The sequence below is a fragment of the Neopsephotus bourkii genome, unplaced genomic scaffold (assembly GCF_033783945.1).
Source record: "Neopsephotus bourkii isolate Nb327-2 ecotype Australia unplaced genomic scaffold, CSIRO-AGI_Nbou_v1 NB_234, whole genome shotgun sequence".
NCBI lineage: Eukaryota > Metazoa > Chordata > Aves > Psittaciformes > Psittacidae > Neopsephotus > Neopsephotus bourkii.
The window spans coordinates 2,008,409-2,029,134 of record NW_026900744.1 but is presented as its reverse complement, the minus strand read 5'-3'; the positions used below and the strand labels follow the sequence as shown (position 1 = coordinate 2,029,134).

Here is a 20,726-nt window from a genome sequence, read left to right as displayed (position 1 = left end):
ACTAGAAACCTAGCAGAGTCCACTTCTACCTAAAGATACACAATATGAGGGCATGAAGAAACAAACGTGTCTATCCCAAACCCTGATGTCTAATCTATAGAGCACTGGATCCTTCCAATTACTATGGTGAGAGCTGCAGAGCTCAGTTTAGCTGTGTGCTCTAGGGGCACCAGCTGCATTATTATCCTACAGAGAGGGCACACAGAAAACAGTTTGGTATGAGCAAGACTGAGCTTTAAACTCGGACAGATCTTAACACATACAGAACCAGAGTTTTAGATGTCTAGCAGACCCTTTGATGAAAATGCAGGCCTTCAAGAATGTTAAACATAAATTGGAGGACACTTTCCAAAAATTAAACTTCAATTGGAAGTCTCTTCAGCACCTATAAAGATAGGTTGAGGATCTTGTCCCAGGTGAATTGCCACCCGCTTCACAGAAAGTCTGCAAAGAAATCAAAACCAGCCCTTTGTGCTCCAATGCTTTCATGACAAACCACCACCTTTTCTTTCAGAAGTCAACATTAAGGACATCAACTTTGCTATTTGTTCAAAACCCCTTCATGGACAGTTTACCCTTACAGAAAATGGTTGAAAGACTCTTTCCAGCCCCTAGCATAAGACATAGTCCAGGGCAAGAATCAAGCAGGAGTACTGACTCAAAGCTATTGCTGTATCTTTTTCACCCACCAAATTTACATACTGACAGTACCTTAAGTGACAGAAAACCTAAGGCAGCACACACAGAAGAAAGTAAGGCTCCCTCAGCAGTCCCTCCAAAAAATAATAAACATGTAAATTCTGTACATATATGATTAGAGAGTGAATATATGCACAGTGGCATAACAGAGATAATCTTGAACAGGGCTGAAACAGACAGATGTTTTTCATAACCAAAACAAAAAAGTCTTTAAAAACATATCAGTTATTTAACAGCACTGTATTAACTTCCAAGTGTAACAGACTCTCCAGTTTCTTTAATTTTAGGTGTTCCAGAAGAAAAAAGAGTAGTCTGAATTATGGTTAAACCTTTAAAACAAAAACGAAAGAAATACTAAGCTGATGTATCAATGCCATGATTGATTTTATTACTAAAAACACAATTATGTGGCATGCTTTCTCACCTTTCTGTAACTGATGGCAGTGAGGTTCTTCATTCCCAACTCCCCCTTGCTCCTCCCACAAACCTCTGGTTTTAAGAAACAGATTGACACAAAGGTGAAGTCTTAAGAAAGATATTTTTACATACATGCTGGTGAATCATACCAAAGCAGTCTGATACCCAGTATAAGGGGTAAAAAAAACTGCAAAAAGGAAAAATACTCATGTAACTTTTTCACAATGAATACAGATGAAAGACAGAAGGAAGAAAACTATCAGGTATCTGTTGTTTCAATAAAAACAAGGATTTCCTAGTTCTGCCACTCTACTCCAAAGTCTTTCCACCCAGACTTGAGCTACTGGGTGGGAAGACTTAGCTCAGAAGACTGAGCTGCTTGTTTATTTTGTCAATGGAAAATGTGAGTTCTATGAAAAACCTCCTCCTGAAGCTCCACACGCCAGATATTCTTGTAATAAGTGGGCACCCAGGAGCTGGAAATTCCCACAGTACTCCAACACTTAGGCTCTACATTTAAAATTGTTGGAAGGACAACCACATAGCATGAATAAAGTGGTCCTGTAGATGGGTATAACTTGTAGTGACAAAAAGATATTCTTGATAATTTTAGTCCCTATCCTAGGTGAAGCTGTTTCACAGAAGTGCTCGCATACAAAAATGTCAACATCCGACATTTCTGCCAATGTGTAAAGAAAGACTGTTCTTCATTTCTTAACAGCCAAACTATGCCAATTTAACCAAGTTCAGTGCAACTGAAATTTATAGTTTAAAAAGGAAAAAAAAAAAAGAAAAACATCTATTTTCTTTATAATGAAAAATGGACCCCAGGCTGCATAGATCATTAATTGTATCTTGCAAGTACCTGGTTCTTCCATCTCCAGTGGGATACCATTTTACAGTTAAACACAACAAACAAAAGGAGAACAGTGATGTTGACAAGAACTGGTAGGAATTTTATGCCCTTATTTTCCCCAGCATATTGCAGCATCACCCTTTTACCAGCTCACAGGCAGTTACCTTTCAAAGAATTTCTGCTACAAACAGAAGCAGAAATTGTTGGGTGTTTTTCCTATATGCCAATGACACTTTGTGGAGAAATTCTGAATTGCATTTAGTGAAACAGCTAAAACTTGTTTGTGTGCTCAACTCCACTACTTTAGCTACTTCCACTGAAAACAATCAGACTACTCATGTATAAAGTTAAGCTTCTGCATAATCTTTCCTAAGTGAGAGCCTAAGAAGGAAAAGTTAGACAGGTTGCTTACACAGCCCACATGTATGAATACCTACTTTGTACTCCCTGGGTAGCACACAGTAACCTCATTAAAAAAGGAAAGAAAATAATTACAAACCACACAGAACAGGCTGAAATTGTTTTGAGACATTACGAAAAAAACATTTTGGTAGATCACTTACTGTGGTTTGCTCTATAGTTTAAATCTTTAATAAAATTATGCAGTGCTTGTATGCATACATGTGTATATATACAAAATATTTTGGAAAGCATTCCCTTCTAGTTACCTCAGAGAAGCAATCTGTTACAACAATGAGAGCTAAAAGGGAAAACCAAACACAGTACAAAATCCTGCTCTAGCTGAAATCAATGGCTTTGAAAGGTATCAAATAAGCCCATGAGAGCTCCATAAAAGCATCAGATATCAGTATAATCATGACTTCACTGAAGGCACAAGTTTTATAATGGGGGAAAATACTTTCAGATTTTAAAAGTTCAGACATTGCTCTACCCTTCTTAAATGTAACTGGGAAAGGCAAGAGTGAAATAGAAGTTTCCCTCCCAGCTCAATTCAGCAACGATGAGATGAACAAAACTGCAAAGAATAGCTCTTAGGTTTTTCAGTGTGCACAACATTCTTCAACAAGATACTTCATACAAATATAGAAGATAGCAGCAGAACTCTGAGAAAAACATTTATTAATTAAAAGGTACAGAAAATACAGAAGGGAAAACCATGCAGAATTACTTTGCACATAATGTTTTATTTTCCATTTTAAATTCTTAGTGAAGGAGTTGCAAATTCCATCAAGTGCTTAAAATACCCCAAATCCTTTACCACTCTGCAAGATACAAGGCCTAATAATGCCTGACATTGTCCTTTGCTAATCTGAAGCTTTAGCAGCATGACAATTACCAGGTCAGTGTTTCAGAATCAGGCAGAAGCTTGACTGGATTTTTAGAAAGGAAAAGAAAGGGAGAGTGAAATAAAAAGAAAAAAAAAACAAACGCAAAGTTGTCTGCTGAAATACAAGAAGAAAAGGTTTGGGTTCTTTTTAAGTAAGTACTGTTATAGGATAAAATACTTCCTGGGTCTAGGTTCAAACACATTATGTCATCCTTGATCTACAACTGGTTTCTGTGACTCCACCGCCCTTCTGCAAGCTTTCAATAATACTTACTTGTCTTCGTGGTACCAACACTGCAGTTGCTCTTATGCCTTTATTAACTGGTTTCAAAACTCAAGCACAAAAATATTGCAAAACAGCATTGACACTAAAAACTTGGGAAGTGGATACAGATTGAAACCTCTCTTACAACAAAAATAATCTTACATTCACAAGCCACTAACTTGGAATTCCTGAATTTAAAACTATTTCAGGGAATTTCATAAAAGTGGGATTCCATAAAAGATTGTCTCCACTAGCATGAGCACAGAATCAGGGTCCCCGGTTTTCTCATACACAGTGTACTGTTACTGGAAGAACTCCCTTATGAAACCCCAGCCTTACAATTGAGATGTCCCTCCTTGCACACACAAAAGCACCTTCAAGCAGAACAAAATAAAAGATCCTTATAGAAATCTTTGTTAAACATTTTAATAAGTATGGGTGTAAGGCACTCGGGTACAAAAAGGGAAAAGACTCCCCTGTTATCAGCTGGGAACTCCATGTGTTACATCAGTGAGATATCAGATACCTTTTGTAAAGGGGAATTACATAATGTACATGACAGTCACCCTACCTGTAATTCCAAAGAAACAGTCCTGTTAAACACACACAGAGTGAACAAAGGGATTATTTTAAGATAGCAGCTGAGAAACAGTCTTTTAAGAAGTCGGACACAGAGACAGCAGTTCTACAACTGAATCCAAGATTATTCGACAGCTTATCCATGTAAGAATAATCACTGGAAATGGAAAAAGCTTCCAAAAAAAAACCCAAAAAGATTAAAAAGTAAATATTTAAAAGATATATTGAAAGATAATCTGATACCCTTCCACTCTGTTTTGGGCCCTCCCCACTATTACAAATGGAGGCAACTTCCACATATTTGTTCTTAGAAAAACCATGTAAGAGCAAGCAATATTAGGAAGCAATATACTGAACAGATTAACCAAGTTTCTGAACACATCACTTTTATTCAGAGAAAAACTTTATTCTGGGAATGAGATTTAAGAGTTCGAAGTTAAATTATAACCCTTTTGCAGGGAGGAAGGAACATAACAAACAGCTTTTAAAGGCATATTGCTCCTTTCTACACAAACATGTTGTTGTTTGGAATGGGGCGGGAAGACTTTTACCGTCATTACAACAGTCATAAGCTGAGGCAACCGTGAAGCTAGTGTTGATGTTATAATGGAAACACCTCTGCCCAGCTCTAATCTGTAGTACCAGTAAGTGATTCATTACAAACACTGTGACAAATCATGAGGAGTGATGAGTTTGGTATCCTCCCTGGCATTTGCCTCTTCCAAGTGAGCTGGCTCACAGCTGTCCCAGGGCCTGGGGTGGTTGCAGAGGGTTGGAACAAGCAAAAATGGACGGAAAAAGCTTTTCTGTTTTCATTAAAACCCGAAACTCTTTAAGTTAAGACATTTTGATCACGCACCTTGAGAGGAGAGGGCACACGTTCCCCATTTCTGACAAAACAAAAAAAAAAAAGAAAGAAAGAAAGAGCAAGAGGCTGTGGAGGGTGGGCTTCACCCCCACCACCCTAGACCTTCCCACAAAGAACCAGCAGCACAGCAACGAGGAGAAAGAGAAAAGCAGCGAGAGGCCACGGTTGTGTGGCGGCGGCTTGAAATTTACCTGGAAATCAGCCAATATCATTTCTCGGTCCATGTTGGACGCCATTGCAGCCAGCTGCGTCCCCGGCTCTGCTCTGACCCGCGCACCTGGAGCTGCTGCCGGCGAGGACGGGGCAGGTTGGGAGCTACGAGCTCATCGAGGCGCCCGGTTCCTCACGGGCTCCCGCGGCGCTCTGGGGGCTGCCCCAACTCAGCAACTCGGCGCGGACGGCGGCGTGCGGAGAAGAACGAGGGGAGAAGGGAGGAGAGAGGCGAGCGGGGCTGCGGGAGAAGGCCGGGACCGGGAGCGGGCAGCGCTACCTCAGCCGCTGGCCCGGGCGGCAGCAGGAGGAGGAGGAGGCAGCGCCGCTCCCTCCCTGCCTCCACAGCGCCTGTCGCACATTTTGCCTGTCATTGAGGTCGCAAAGAGGCGCTTTGCGGCCGGCACGTGACCACCCTCCTGTCAACCGCTCGCGAAGCCGGGGAAGGCGGGGCCGAGGCGAGCGTGTGTTGCCCCCTCCCCCCTCTGCCGTCCCCCCCCCTCGGCTTCTCGTAGCGGTGGCGGCACCGCGGTGCAGAGCAAGCCCCGCGGCCCAAGCGTAGGCCTTTAGTGCGGGGACGGGCCGCCTCAGCACCGAGGAGCCGCGGCCTGGCCTCAGAGCGGGGTCAGCGGCTCCTCCGAGCGGGCGGGGCAGCTCCGGCCTTCTGCTCGGCCGGCGGCAGCGCTGGCTCTGACAACGCCCCCCCTCTCCTAGCGGTTGGCGGCGGCTGCCCGGGCCCGGCTGGGTTCTGCTACCGGCTGCGGCCTAACGGCGAGGGGAGGGCGCGGCTGCAGCGAGCCTGGGCCCGGCCCGCCGTCCCGGGGAGGGGGGGGGGGGGGGAACAAGGGCCGATGCAGGAGGAGGGCGGCTGTGTCCCCAGTGCGCAGCGGAGCGCCGTCTGTGCCGCCGCGGCACAGGAGCGGCAGGATGGCGGCCGCAGCAGTGAGGGCAGTGACCCGGTCCGCAGCGCGGCTTGTGGCTGCTCTGACAGCCCGGATACTGGTGCTCGCTGAGTGACCTGACATCCAACCCCCGGGCCCGCGGGCACGCACCGACCGGCGGCCGCGGGCAGGCGGTGGTTTGCCCCCCGGTTTTGTACTTCTCTCGAAAGGAGGACGTGCGTTTTCCACGGGTTTCTGAGCCAACAGACCGTGATCTGCACAGCGGCCCTCGCTCCAGCTTAGCACTTCAGCACTGTAAGAAGCACTTGCATTGTATACCCAAGATACATGTTTCCTTTTAAGTAATGCAAATCTAACTAATTAATGCTTTTTAAGTCTGCTTGCTACAACCTGATGCCGTTCACCTACTCCTTTAGCATGCATTTGGAAGCCAGCTTGCTAATTAGCCCGACGTGCCTTGCTGTGCTCTTCGTATGGGCGCCGCAGCTACCTGAGGTCCCAGACGCATCCAGCACCTTTCCTGTTCCCTAATAAAGCCACACGATGGTGCCTTGAACCAAGTTGTTTTGTCGTTTTTAGGAAACACTGTTCTTTATCTGTTTCATCTCTCTCCGTAAGGGTTATGGACGGGTCTCCCGGACTCTGCGAGCTCCTTGCTGCCGGCCGCACTGGCACCGGGTAGAGCCCGGCGCTCCCGCACCGTTCGGCGGTGGGACAGACCGAACACTGCCTGCGGATGGGGAAGTAGGAAAAGACAGCCTGTACCCGCAGGAGAGCCCGTGTTCCCAAGGAAAATACTCCTGGGATTGTTTAAAGCCTGTTTGCGAGCGCAGCTGGGAAGCTGCAAGGCGCCGGGGCCGTTCGGGGTCTCCAGGCGGGCTGAGGCCACACCGAAACACCACTTGCGATGTAAAACCAAGTGTCAGAGACGTTGGGGTTTATATTTTATCGTGTTCCTGCTCTAATTTGTGTTAGCAGGGTTTGCCAAAGAGGTTTTTATTGCCCACTGACATTAGCTTCACAATTCGAGCTCCCTACCACCGGGATGATAAAGTAATTGCCCTCGCACCTAATCTTATTTACCTTCCTTCCCCCCCCCCCTCCAGTTTGGTGTTACAGACAGTTCTGTACAAGGTATGGTGCAATGCCAGGGACAGCCTATGCTAAACTACAAACAAATCCACCCACACATTACTAGAGAGTAACTATAATAAAGGCTGAAAAGCGAGTTTTAACAGTTGGATTAAAGCCAATTAGTTCCTGGCAGGAACTGAAACTATAGGTATGTTGTCAAGGTTAGTTACCCGGCGTTCACGTCTATTACAGCCATATTTTAAATAATGATATCTATATTAGATCAAAACAGGAAGGATTTGGTCCAGAACGTGAAGAAAAGGTGAAAAGCTGCACGTGTGCCCCGCACCGCAGGAAGTTCACGATAGAGTCACGGTGAAAGTTTGTGCTCTCCTCCTCCCATCCCCTCGCCCGGAGCCACTCGAAGTGCTTCTCGTCCTCCAACCAGTCAGACAAACCGGGGAGCCGGGGGACCACTCGCTCATTTAACTCCTCCCAATGCCCGGTGATAATGTTTGTTTCCCCTAAGAAGCTGTTTCTGACGCTGGTTTTAGAGCTGATCGGGGCAAATCTTTCTCGTTCAGGAGAAGTATCTTGATCGTTGCGGAGAGGAAACGATCAGGATTAACCAGCTGCTCTCTGCGAGGTGTTTTGACAGCTCCACAAGGCGAAGGCGGTTTGACGGCATGTTCCAGCCGGGCAGCTGTACTCGCAGGAGGCCTGCAGCACCCCGGCCGAGCTTCACTTCACTATTTTTGTGATGTGGTGTGATTAACAGAAAATGGGGCTTTATTCTGAGCTCTAAAACAGACCAAAAAAAAATGGGGAGACTGTTACAAGACCGGCAGTTCTACTTCTGCAGTGAGTTAGCAACAGGTAACACCACCGAAGCCTGTGGATTTTTAGGCATTAAATAAGTTATTTATAAGCCGTCTGACTGAATAATCGAAGTTTTGCACATAAATTTCCTCTTTATACAGAAAAAATAACTGTAATTGAATACAAGGATGCAATTTATAAATATATATTTCTCGAGTTAACTTTGAGGGAAATTATCGTTCCCATTTTTTTGTTAAAAGAACTATTAGCACTGTTACTTCTGGCCGAGAATTATCATAATGAGGCCCATAAAAATGCGCCTTTTAGTGGGAGCGGGAGTCACTGGATAACCTGAGCAAAGCCGTTTTTCCCTGCTCCGCATGCAGACAATTCGTTGTCACCTTCGTGTTTTCACAGACAAGCGCGGGGTGGAAAACAAGGTGGGGGGGGGGGGGGGGAAATCAGGACAGGAAAAGGTGACCGCGGAGCAAGAAGTAGCCGAAGCTGGGAGGAGAGAGCCACACCGGGTTCCTCCAGCAGACCCCCGTACCCGGGGTGCAGGGTCACCCCTTACAGGCTGGTTCTGGTGCTGTAAATCGGGACCGAGAGGATACGTGTGCTTATCAGGGAGCCGTGACATTGCATCTTACCTCTCGGAGGTTGCCTTTGCCAGTGTCCCGAGGGTCCCTGAAACTTAGAGCAATCCGGCCGTTAAAGCAGACATTAAAAGCTGTTAGGCAGAATGGCGTTGACATCCCCGTGCTGTTTGTACCATCCTCACTTCGCCGCTCTTCGAAGGAAAAGCGAAGCCCTCACGTCCTCTCGGTGGCTGGGTGCGTTTCTCCCTCAAAATGGCACTTTCAAATCAATCAAGGATGCCAGGAACGCGGAAAGCAAGGAGTGCTGCCGTGGACGGTCGCTTTCCACTGTTAAGACAACTTGACATTGACCCTTCATCCTTGACCTTGTCCTTGGGGACAGGAGCCCGCGTCGCTGCCGGGGTAAACCCCGGCCCCGGAGCCGCTGTCCCGCGGGGTGCCGAGCGAGGGCGGCGGGGCCGAGACCGAGTCTGGGCGCGAGTCCGGGTCCGCTCCCCCCTCGGGCAGGTGGAGACAGCCCGGGGGGAAGCTGCGGATAGAGCCGCGGCTGGAAGCCGCCCTCCCTCCGCCCGCGCTTCCCCGATCCCCGGTCCTCCCGCCGGGGCGCGGCGGCTCCCGCTGCTAAAACCTCCTTTTCCTTTCATTTCCCCCCCCTGTCTCCCGTTCTTCTCCCTCCTAGGCCTCAGCAGCGCTCCTCTTAAAAGCACCCTGACTGCTATGCCCGTGGCGGGGCAGCGCCGTGCCCGGGCTCTGCAAGGCCGGGGAACGACACAAGGAGCCGCGGGCCGGGGCCGCTGCAGGCCTTCCTGCCCGGCCGCGCCGCAACTCCGCCGCGCCTCCTTAAATCTCTGCCGTTAAAATGTGGGCGGGTGTTTCAACTCAAAAAGCGCTCAAATTTTTTTTCTTTTCAAAAAAAGCTGATGAGGTTAAAAAAAAAAAAAAAAAAAAAGGGAGGGGGGGGGGAAGAGAAGGAGGAAAAAAAAAAAAGAGAGAGAGAAACCGGCTTCGTGTCCGTAGGAAACAGAAGTAGCAATTGTTTGTGCTTAAAAAAGGGGGAGCGCAAAGCCGCGGGCGGAGGCAGCGACCGCGGGACCGGCAAGTGCAGCTTTATTTCGCGAAGTTGAAAGAAGAGGCGAGCGGCGGCTGTCACTGCGCGTCGGACCGGGCACGGAGCGGCCCCTGCCCCTGCCCGGAGCTCACCCTCCGCTCCCCGCCGGGGCGAGAGGCGCGGCTGGCGGCGGGCAGCGGTAACAGCGGCACCCTCCGCCCCGCCGCCGGTACCGCCAGGACCCGCCGCTCTCCTGGATGCTCCGGAGCCGCCGCCGCCGGGGGCGGCCGCCGGCCGGGATCGCGCCCGCCCGCAGCGCGGAGGCTGCGCGGGGCCGCGGGAGTGAAGCTGCTGCGGGGAACGGGAGCACCGAGGGAGCCAGCTCGGCGGCTGAGCGCCGCGGGCGCGGCCCGTCCGACCCTGCCGTGCTCGGCCCGGACTAGAGAGGCGGCGGCGTGGGATGCCAAGGGGGGGACCGGGATCCCGAGCGGGAGTTGGATGCACACTGCTACGGAAGACTTTTCCTCGGAGCTGTTGCTGCTAAGTCTCAGATCCCGACTGTGAGCAAGGGTGGGTTGTCTTCTTCTTCCGAGATCTCAGGTCTGAGTGAGTCTCCGGTGTACGTGTATATATGTTACCTATGACATACATCATATATCGCATAGCTCTTAACCTACCCTCCCCCCAACCTCCCCGAAAAGAGGCCAAAGTCTCTCCTAGGAGTTTACTCTATATGTGGAAGCAAAGAAATCTTCTTTCAAGTGGAGCTGCACTTTTTGCCGAATAATCACGTGTGAGTTAGGGGCGGGCTCTTGGCAAGGAGGTTTTTTACGAGTATTTACTACAAGGTCTACTCCAGAAGATTAACCATCCCAATCCTTCTGTCAGCCTCCGATGCCATGCCTGGGTGAAAAAAAAAAAAAAAAAAAAAAAGGAGAGAGGAAAAAAAAAAAAAAAAGAGAGAAAAAAAAAAAATCTCCTCTTTTTTCCGATCGTCAGTCACCCTAAAGAATGGCCGAGCCTTCTGGGAACGAGCTGGCGTCCGCGGCTGCCAAGGGGGACCTAGTGCAACTTACTAATTTGTTGCAAAAGAATGTAAACGTCAATGCACAAAATGGATTTGGGAGGACTGCGCTGCAGGTTGGTATCCAGAGAGGGAGGACAAAAAGAAAAACAAACCAAATGGTTCATCACTGGTACCTCCGTGAGCCGGGGTGCCAAAAGAGACAGCGTACTTTCTGATTTTGGTTGTGAGAGCAGGCTGGTGGATGAAATTCGAGCGGTTTTTCAAACTCGTTGGATGCCATATTTTATAACTTTAGTGGCTCCAGCTCCCTAAAATGACGTACTTGAAATAAAAACTGGTCAAAACCGTGATTTCAACCGGGGAATCACCCTCAATGTCAAACGGGCTGCGAGTTTGCTGATATTTTGTAACTTCGTGGGGAGGAGGCAAGGAATGAAAGAGCTGAGATGAAAAGAAATCAGCTTAGGTGAGCAGGTCTGTAAACACCAATGTGCTGTTCTCTGAGCTTAGGATTTCTCTATTTTTTTTTCCTCTGTGTTTTTTTTTTCTCCTTGCTTTTTTTTTTGCCTGCGATCTGCTTTTAAAGCTTGGCTCGTCTCGGGTCTGGGGCTGCTGTAGATGGTACTTTTCCTTTCTACGCTGTTTGTGAGGAATGACCTTTCTCATCGGGAAGCATGCTGCTCCGCACCGAGGACCTCCGATGCACACTCAGGCTTAGCCCTACGAGTCAGGGATCCAGCCGGATCACTTGCTGCTTTTTGCTTCTTCTTCCTTTTATTTTCCATTCATAATTAAGGCTTTAAAATGTGCTTTTTTTCAGCTCGGCTAGCAGGGGCACCGCTTCCAGCTATTTCCTTTCTGATCGTATAGGGTGCTATGTCCTAATTTTTAAGTGTGTGGCTGTGCAAGGCAGGAGTTGGAACTCGTCCAACTGCTGGAGCTGATGAAAGATTTTGCTTTTAATAATATCAGATAATGATGGCAAAAAAAAGGTTAAAATATCTACCAAAAAGCTAAGGATGTGATTTATAAATCTGGAGGGAATAATAATAACAATAATAATAGTGATGTCTGGTTATTTGTATACTTAAGGTATAAGTAATGAAACGTGGAAGTGCAGCTATAGATCTTAATTTCTCAATGTTAGAAAAATCGTTTGTTAACTCCTCTTTCCCCCCCCCCCCAACCACAACAATAATTGCTTGAAAAATGGGGTTTTACACAGCAGAGAGCTTGCGAATGTACCCGAGATATTTACAACTTTTTGGCTCACCATCAAAACGCTAGAGCTGGAAAATGAGCCCCTCTTGCTAAAAAAGCAGCACTGACCCTTTTTTGACCATTTCGCTGGAGCTGGGGCTCTGTGAGCTCCTCTCTGCCCTGTTAGCACCTAAATAGGGCATCGCAGGGCAGCGCAGGCACTTGCAGCAACTTTTAAGAGAGTGAAAGGGTTTAAATTAACAACTTAGACAAACTAACTTCTTTAAGAAAGCAGGAAACATTCATCAAGCTGGTTTATCCTTGGGACAGGGGCTGAAAACCGATGTGTCCCACAGTGGTGTATTTATTTTTCTCCCCTTAAAAGCAGCTAACTGTCCGTATCCCGAATTAAGGCATATTTTACACAATGATCCAGCACCCAGCTCTATTTAAACACACATCTGTGTCCTAACAATGCTTCTTATCGCTGCCTAATTATATCTGAGTTAATGAACCACGGCAAAAATCAAAACAGGGGAATCTGTCGACTTATTTTCAATATGTATCATCGACCACACTCGAAAGAGCTCTCTGTCAGTGCCCTCTCCCAAACGGGGATAATCTCTCTGTAATCTCCCCCTCAGATAAAACGGGGTGAATGCTCCTGGATTAATACCAATGAATTTATATTTTCCTCCTGCATTTATGTTGAATTAAACAACTGCTCAGCTTGTCTTGCTCTGTCCTTTTTATTCCTGGTGAAGTGTACCTATGCAGGCCTCAAATACATCTCCTGCCCTAATGCTTTTTGTCAGCCTTATTCTATTAATGCTTTCTCCTGCTTTGCCTCCCTCCCCTCGAGTGAAACTTTGCAAAATAAAGGGCATTTGCTGTGCAGTTGTAGCCCACAACCCACGAGCATCACCTTTTAGATTATTTTCTTCCCCCCCCCCCCCCCCCTGCATCTGTAGCTGAAGCCTCTGGTCCTCTGAGCCGAACACAGAAAACTCCCAAATACATGTTTTGAATTCCCAAATAATGCAGAGCCTGGGCTCTCCAAAAGAGACCAAAATGTCCGGATTTTACTAAAGAAAAAGAGATCGCAATGCCCTTGTTTTCTTTTACATCTCTTCCATCTCTGGTCAGAAGTGAAAGAAGTGGCACACAGGCAGCTGGAAGCCTTGGGGCACAGAGAGATCCCTTTCCCTGAATCCCAGATCTTTTTCCCTGAATCCCAGCCTGTCTTATCTGCACTTTTTCTCTGATCTGTAGATAGAATATACCGGGCTGCTTTACAGCCCAAACGCTGCACTAATTGTATTTATTAGAGCTTGCTTTTCTTAAATAGCCTAACCGAGATTTCTCACCAGGAGAGTTTTACAGCAAAACCCCCTGTAGAAATCGTACCTTTTGCTAAACCCAAGGCACTGCCATGCTCCTTTATGCACATAATTTTTTTTACCAAGATTTTCAAATCACTTTTGGCGCTTCTCAGGAAATAAGAAAGGTTTTTATTGTTATTTTGACTCGATTTTGACACTTGCACTGGGACTAATGGCAAGGACAGGAAAATGCTGCCCATAGGCTGGAGATTATACATTACTGCGTTCATGTAAAAACCCCCTTTGTGCTGATAAAAAAAAATAGGAATTTAGGGGGAATCGGTGCAAGCTGTGAAGCCCCAAATAAGAGAGATTTGCGTTCGAATTCTGATCGTTTTATGACGCAACTGAAAAAATTCAAATAAGCTTTTTTTTTTTTTCCCCTCTCTGAGAGAAACAGAAAATTCAATTATTGTTGTTGTTGTTTTTCAAAAAGGGCAGTTTTTAACAGCAGAATATAGCCACGGTTTGCTCAGATTGGAATGATGAAAGTAGAATGTAATGTACTGGGTTGAGAAGGAAACTTCTGGGACTTTGAGCCATTCCTTGTAACTTCTCCTTTTTGGGTGACCTAACGCAGCACAAATATAAGGGAGGAAAAATTTCTTGTAGCATTTATTTGTCTTAGCAGACAGAGCTATGGTACAGTGCAAATATTTGTTTTATGATAATGCACAGACAATGTAAACACCTGAGAGCTTATAAAAACACACGGCACATTTGCTGTTGCTGAGGTGAAATAGCTGCTCCTCAGAGACCCTGGGCTGGGTGTTTAAGGAGACTGAGGAGTAATGCGAAGGTGTCTCAGTGATCAGGCAAATGAAACCAAACAGTGCTTGATGTTTGTGTGCTGAGAAACTGAGATAACCCACATCAAATAATAATAATAATAGTAATAATAATAATAATAATGGTATAAAAATCTCCATTCTATGTCACCTCCTCCAGTCATTAATCTCCCTGAGACAGAAAGCCATTACCACCGAAGTGATAACATCTTTAACCGGGTTTAGTGAAAAATACATGAAAAACCAGATGTTCTGCTGTGCCGTTAGCTTTCTAGGGGGGCTCCCCTCTCTGCTTGACATGAGGATTTGAGCCGAAGCAGAACCCAGGGATAAGCACTGAGCATCTAAGCCCTGTGCTGGAGCAATCCCCCCCCACCCCATCCCTCGGTATTCAACTCTTCTTCATCTCTCCTAGGTGATGAAGCTGGGGAACCCCGAAATTGCCCGGAGGTTGCTAATTAGCGGTGCGAACCCCAATCTGAAGGACAGTACTGGCTTTGCTGTAATTCATGATGTAGCCAGAGAGGGGTTTCTGGACACTTTGCAGACTCTGCTGGAGTTCAAGGCTGATGTGAACATCGAGGATGATGAGGGGAACCTGCCCTTGCACTTGGCGGCCCGGGAGGGGCACGTCCGGGTGGTGGAGGTCCTGCTGGCCCGTGCGGAGTGCAAGGTGGGCCACCAGAACAAGCGGGGGGCCACTGCCTACGACCTGGCCAAGCTCTACAAGAGATCCGCCGTGGTGAAGCTCTTGGAGGGCAGCAGCTTCTCCCCCGCAGCCATGGATTAAGCCCCACTCGGACACTGAGCCTTCACCCTCCTCAGTATTTTTTTTGTTCTCCTCCTCCTTTTTAATAACATTCGTTGCAACCTTACTTCTATTATTATATATATATATATATATTATTTTTTCTCCCCCCCCTCCTGAACAGCTGATAGTGTAAGTCTCAAGAAATTCTAGAGGTGGGTTTACAGGTAACAGAAACACTTTAAACCCGCACTCCCAGTGATTTCTTATGCCTGCCATTTACAGCCTACTCACAGACTCAGCCGTGTACCTGCCGGTCGCTCATACCTAGTTTTCCAAGTATCAAGTTTTAGGATTTATTGTAGGTCATTTGTATTAAGTCATTAATACATATTCACATGCTTAATGTTGCTGGGCTTTTAAGGAAAGAAAAGAGCCTACTGTGATTTCTCCCACCCCTCAACGCCTCTCCCCCCCCCCTCCTTTTGCCACCCCTTATTAGTCAGGCTTAAGGGTTTGAAAACCTGCTTTTGGCTTAAAACAGCTTTTCGAGGGGTAACCTGCATCTCCCTGCTTGGGCAGAGCTTGAAGTCAAAGGCTGCTTGGCCTGAGGACAGAGGACGGCGCTTAGAGGCTTTGGGGAATAGCTGCATTTTGACACTAGCAACAGCTTGTAGCAGTAGGTCACTCGCTTTCCAAACGTAGATGTCACTTTTCCCCTTTCTGTATTTAAACTCTCACCAAACTGGTTTTGAATTTAGTTACCAGAAAGAGTGTAAGTGGTGGTGTTCTGATGGCCAGAGGTTTCAAACAGCCCAGTTGAGTGGTTCGTGTTTACTGTGCACTGAACGAGATGATTTTTCTACTTTCAAAACAAGCAGCAGAGAACCTTTGTGGGAGGCAGGAGGATGCGGGGGATGCGATGCAACACGTTTTCTGCTCGCTCCATAAGCTGGGTGCAGTTTAGATGCTGTTTAAGGACTATTTGCTTTCACCAGCTGTTCCGTTCTGCCTGGAAATAAACTATCTCAATGGGGGCTGCATCTCCCAAAGCAGGAATATCGGGATACAGTGACATTTAGGAAGCAGCACTTTGGTATTCAGGAGATGATGTTATTGCTTGCACCTAAAACCCAATTTAACCACTGAATTTTTCCCATTGCAATACAGCTGAGAGGATTCCCCAGACTCATTTTCTTCTCCAGCTACAACGTTAGGAGCTAAGGACACTTAGCACCGTATTGGAAGGAGTTTAGTATGCAACTTATAACGTTTGTACAGGTTCCAGTTGTTGGGACAGCTGGGCAGTTTCAAGTGCTTTATTCTGAATTGCCTAAATTTCAGTTGCGCAAAATAGGAGGTTTTAAATCGATGTGGAATGAACTGTACTGAAAACAGCGCTTAAAAACAGGAGGGGGTGTACTTTAGTTTAGATTTTAACTCTTAAAAATACCGGAGATTTTTACCCCCCCCCCCCAGTTCAATTACTACCGTTTATCAAGTAAGAAGTGCTCTGCTGAAGCTGCCTGTCACGTTTACCATCCGCTCTGTCACGCTGCTGTGTTTTCTGATTAAAAACCTCTGTGAAATACGGAGTTTTGCGCGCTTTTGTTACCGCTTTTTGTTGACGAGGGATCATTAACCCCGGCGGCTGGCACAGGGGCAATAACCCGCAATATACCCTCTGTAAAGAGCACTAAACCCATCCGAAGCGTTAAAACCCGGGCAACGTAATCAGCAGGTCCCCGAGGTGGAGTGACCCAAACGCTGTTGCTCTCCGTCTTCCTTTCCTCGCGTCCTGGAGGATGCTCCAAGCTTTCTCTTCCTCCAGCCAGTGCCCCGCACTCCTCCCATGGCGCAGAAATCCGCTCTTCCACCAGGATTTCTCCCATCCGAAAGGTAATACGGATTTCTCTCTTATTTGTCACCTGTGCTGCTAGAAAACCCTTCCTACCAACCCCTTTTTGAGCTCCATCAGCGTTTAATTCAGGCTAAGCCAAAGTTTAAGCAGTGGCTGAATAAAACAACTGCTTTTCCGAGTAAAATGCCCCGCCTCGCCAGGAATAGCGGCGTTTATTGAGTGCCAGAAGTTCACGTTTACAGCCAGGACGTGTTACACCCCGGTCCCGCCTATGGCGTTAGGGGTGAGTCACGTCTGATATTAAGCCCGGTTTAAAGGTAGGGTTTATTTCTTTTCTTTGCTGCGTTTTCTCTGTAAACTAGCCCATTTCTCGGAAAGAATATTGTAAATTGAAATTCCTACTGAGATATTTTGAAAAGCCAAAATTGTCCCAAGAAGTTCATGGTTACTACAGGAAGCCTCTGGGAAACCAAGGGAGGAATCGGGTGGTGGGTTCCATGCACCTTATGGGGTCTGTAGGTTGTAAAAGGCGCCTTGTTGCTGGGGCTGGGTCAGCTAAAACCAGGGAGAAGGTCAGTAAAACCAGGGAGAAGTCTTTACATTTCCTGAGCGAGGGGAAAGTAACGTGAAGCGAGTGTCATTGACAGGGAATCCTGAGACCGCACAAGGATTCTGGTGTCGGATGTGGTTGCAGAAGTCACTGGTGTGATTTTTGCCAAGTAGCCTGGCGACATCAGGGGGTCCAGGTTCACAAACTCGCCTCTTCGGGAAGATAATAGGATGCAAACCTGCAGCGTGTGGGGTGGAACGAAATCTTCCCGAAGGCTTTTATTGAGACATAAGCCAAGTAAAGAGCGAGTTTGTCAGGCAGGAGCAGAAATTGTCCTGCACTAGCCCCGGGAGAGGCAGTAACCAATATAGGATCGAGGTGAGGTGGTTACATAGAAATAAATGCAGCAAGCACAAAAACATGGGAAGAAATGGAGTAGGAGCTGTCGCTGTACCAGGATTCACCCTGAGCGGGCTGCGAGAGCACAGAGCTGTGGGGAAAGAGCCTTCTCCCCTATTTCTGTTCCACGGATGAGCAAAGCTGTTGCACTTGACCTTTGTTTCTAAATTACCCTCGGAACAACGGCGGGGGCTGTGGAATTCCTTTGGGAAAGGGCCAGATCCTGCAAAGGGATCCTACAGGGGAAAAAAACTGTATTTAATGTGTGGCAGCAGCTTGCTGAGAGGGTGGAAAGGGCCGGTCTGGGACCGGGGTGGGGGGGGAGAGAGGGGGAAAGCCCCGGAGGGCTCAGGGACTTCGGAGGGGGCACCCAGCTCAGGAAATAACTGCACATTTAGGGACACGGGAAGACTTCCCTTCCAGTTTTCAGTGTGGGGAGAGGAGAGGAATCAGTGCTCTATTCAACGGTGGGAGGTGGAATTAGCTTCGCAGGAAACGCCGCTGCGTTGCTGGCGTGAAGAAGGAGTTAAACCGGTGGAAGCCCATCGCGTTTTAGCTTTGCGAAGAAAGCAAAGGCTCTCCTCCACGAACGTACCTGGCAGCTCACTGGGCAGCCAGAAGCAGCCACGTATTATCATGGACTTCCTACAGCGCTGAAATGCCCTCGGGGCGGGGGGGAAACAGCGAGCGAGGGGAGGGAAGAAGCTGCGGCGTTTATTTGTGAGGACTGTTATACCGTGGCACGGCATAAAAACGGGGGGGGGGGGGGGGAATGAAGGGAGCAAGAAGGAAAGAGCGAAAGGGAGAGCCTCCAATACACACGCATTCAAAATGTCGGTGCAGCTCCCGGAGGGCTCCCCCGGGGGGGGGTACAGGGACGGGGATGGGACGGGGCCGCAGGGTCGGGGCAGGTCGGTCGGCCCCGGGGGAACGGGGGGGAGCGGGGCAGGGGGTGGCGCGGCCGGCCCCGAAACCGTTATTTCAGCGCTGCGGTTCCCCTGCCCTCGCTCTTCCTGTCCAAACAGTTTTAAATTTACGCGCCTTCCCCAACAGTCTGATCTTATTTATTTTGTCTCCTCCGCCACCGCCTCGCCCCGGCCCCCGGGGGCAGCCGCCGCTCCGCGTCCCCGCTCCGCCGCACCGGGCACCCCGCACCCTGTACCCCCCCCCCATCCCCACCCCAACTGCTTGGGGCATCCGCGTTTCGTGGTGACTTTGAGCCCCTTTTTTCTTCCACCCCTCCCCTTCCCTTCTCCTGCTTCTGTTCTTTTCCCTCCCGCTCCCCGCAGCCCGGACTGGAGCCTCCTCTGCATAACCCCGATGCCTCCGCAGCCCCTCCGCCGCAGTGAGTACAGCGCAGAAAGGGACCCACGTCTCGCCGGGGGGATGGTTATGGCACGTATCTGTGGCTGCTGCCTGGGCTGCGGCGCTCCCGGGCTTCCCCCAGCCCCGAGGTTTCAGGGATGCAGAAGCATCTCTTCCTCCATAGAAGACAAACAGCAGCAGGTTTATCTCCAGGTTTCCTTAACAAAATGGGAAGCAAGGTGGATCTCCCAGCCTGAGCGCCTTCTGTTGGAAATGACAGAGAGCAGAAAGAGCAGGGAAACAAAATGAATAAGCAGCCACCCTTCTTGGTTTCTATATCACAGAGGCGAGGAAATTACCTTGCGATGTGAACCCCACGGCACGTTTCTGAGAGCCACATGTGCCAAGCCTGCCTCTGCAGACCTGATTTACAGAGCTCCACTCGAAACAGAACTAACTTCTGCCACGGCCCTGAGTGGTAAGATGGCTCCTTGCGTTTTGAAGAAGCACCAAGTGCAAATCACCAGGGACGTTTCCCAGTGCTAAAGGTCACTTTGTCACCCTGTGCTTCTTCCCAGAACGTCTGAATTACCTTTCAGCACGGTATCAGTGGTAGTTGTGCGAAGTTCATCTTGAGGAATGATGGGGGAGAGAACTCTCCTGGGCTGGATACTTCGGAATAACCTTGACCTTTCATTAGTGCTTATCCTGAAAGATAAATCAGACAGGGAAAGCAGGGAATTGGGCAAGGCACCTGCAAAAGCATAAATGAAACGTCTCGGGGTTGAAAGGAGTGTTAAAATGGCTTCTGAATCCCACACAACCAGGGACACTGAGGGGCTAAAAGACAAACCCCAGATCTCGCAGGCAAAATTCAGCCTGAGACACACACAAAGACCCCGGGTTCATTTCCTCAGCCCCAGATGCATTTTCGGCCGCCAGTCCAATCAGCACTGCTGAAACTCAAACTGCCAAAAAGGGTAAATTCCCTCTGAAAGCAACTGAATCAGCCAAAATCAGCTTCTCAGGGAAGTACAAGACCACTGAACCATGTTTCCAGTTGCATTTCTTTATGCCTCCATAACTGCTTTCTGATATTTGCAGAAGGAATTAGGAGGGCTGCTGGCATTTATGAGTATTTTAAACAAACCAGCTTCATTCTGTGTGGGAAGCATGAACCCTTCTGCTTCGCAGTGCGGCCACTAAAAGGTTAAAATCAAGGCAGAGCTCCTGGTGAAAAGTTTTCCTTCAGCAGATAGTGCCTATCAAGATGGTCTTTCTTTCTCCTGTTACACCCTGAGAGAAGGAAACGGGGCAGCATTTATATGGCAAAGCAGCCCTGTCACTCCTCAATATTATGATTAACACAGTGATATTTTAATGAACACTTTCATCCACGGAGCTAAGGAATCTTTAAAGGAAAAGATACTCACCCAGCCCAGACCACAGTAAAATGCGATCCCCTATAGAAACACTGAGTATTCGGAAGCTTTTAGGGTTTGATCCTGGGTACACATCACATTTATACACAGAGCATAGCGCAGGCTGAAATGAGGGCTTCTGCTAAAGTTAACTGTAATTTTCTGGTGAGGGAGGATTACAAGTTTAGGCCTTAAGTTATTAACATCTATTCTGATGGAAATAGGGCCATTTGGATACACTTTGTGAAACCCTAGAGAGTGCTTTCTGCTTTAGGTATGTTTTCACCGAGATGATGTGCCACCGCTTGAATAGCTGCACTTCCAAATCAGGCATGCCAGGACAGGAGCATATTGATTAGCCATGAACTTTTGCTTCTATTTAATAATGCTGGAGAGCAGGCAGAGGGGATTTTCAGTCCAT

The 20,726-nt window shown here is 47.9% G+C and overlaps 2 protein-coding genes and 2 long non-coding RNA genes across 5 annotated transcripts in view; 2 read left to right on the top strand and 2 right to left on the bottom strand.

Annotated features, from left to right (window-relative positions):
• FAF1 (Fas associated factor 1) overlaps positions 1-5,653 on the bottom strand; it is a 170,723-nt gene extending 165,070 nt beyond the window's left edge. The window contains exon 1 of the mRNA XM_061344844.1: positions 5,164-5,653. Coding sequence (XP_061200828.1) covers positions 5,164-5,208 — 45 coding nt within the window. The 5' untranslated portion in view covers positions 5,209-5,653. The remainder of the gene's footprint in view (positions 1-5,163) is intronic.
• A 586-nt stretch (positions 5,654-6,239) lies between these two features.
• LOC133207739 (uncharacterized) lies at positions 6,240-7,319 on the top strand. The gene is made up of 2 exons (XR_009724142.1): positions 6,240-6,378; positions 6,664-7,319. It is a non-coding gene; the product is annotated as an uncharacterized LOC133207739 (long non-coding RNA).
• A 2,204-nt stretch (positions 7,320-9,523) lies between these two features.
• CDKN2C (cyclin dependent kinase inhibitor 2C) lies at positions 9,524-16,358 on the top strand. 2 transcript variants are annotated; one of them, XM_061344867.1, is made up of 3 exons: positions 9,524-10,194; positions 10,624-10,764; positions 14,437-16,358. In XM_061344867.1, exons 2-3 carry the CDS (start codon positions 10,636-10,638, stop codon positions 14,809-14,811), a joined length of 504 nt encoding a protein of 167 aa, XP_061200851.1. In that variant the 5' UTR covers positions 9,524-10,194; positions 10,624-10,635; the 3' UTR covers positions 14,812-16,358. The 2 variants fall into 2 exon arrangements, with proteins under 2 accessions (XP_061200851.1, XP_061200852.1); XM_061344868.1 differs by lacking the exon at positions 9,524-10,194 and having other exon boundaries at positions 10,206-10,764.
• A 578-nt stretch (positions 16,359-16,936) lies between these two features.
• On the bottom strand, positions 16,937-20,385 carry LOC133207743 (uncharacterized). Its single transcript, XR_009724147.1, has 2 exons — positions 19,477-20,385; positions 16,937-17,815 (listed from the first exon to the last, which is right to left on the bottom strand). It is a non-coding gene; the product is annotated as an uncharacterized LOC133207743 (long non-coding RNA).
• Between the last annotated feature and the right edge of the window lie 341 nt (positions 20,386-20,726).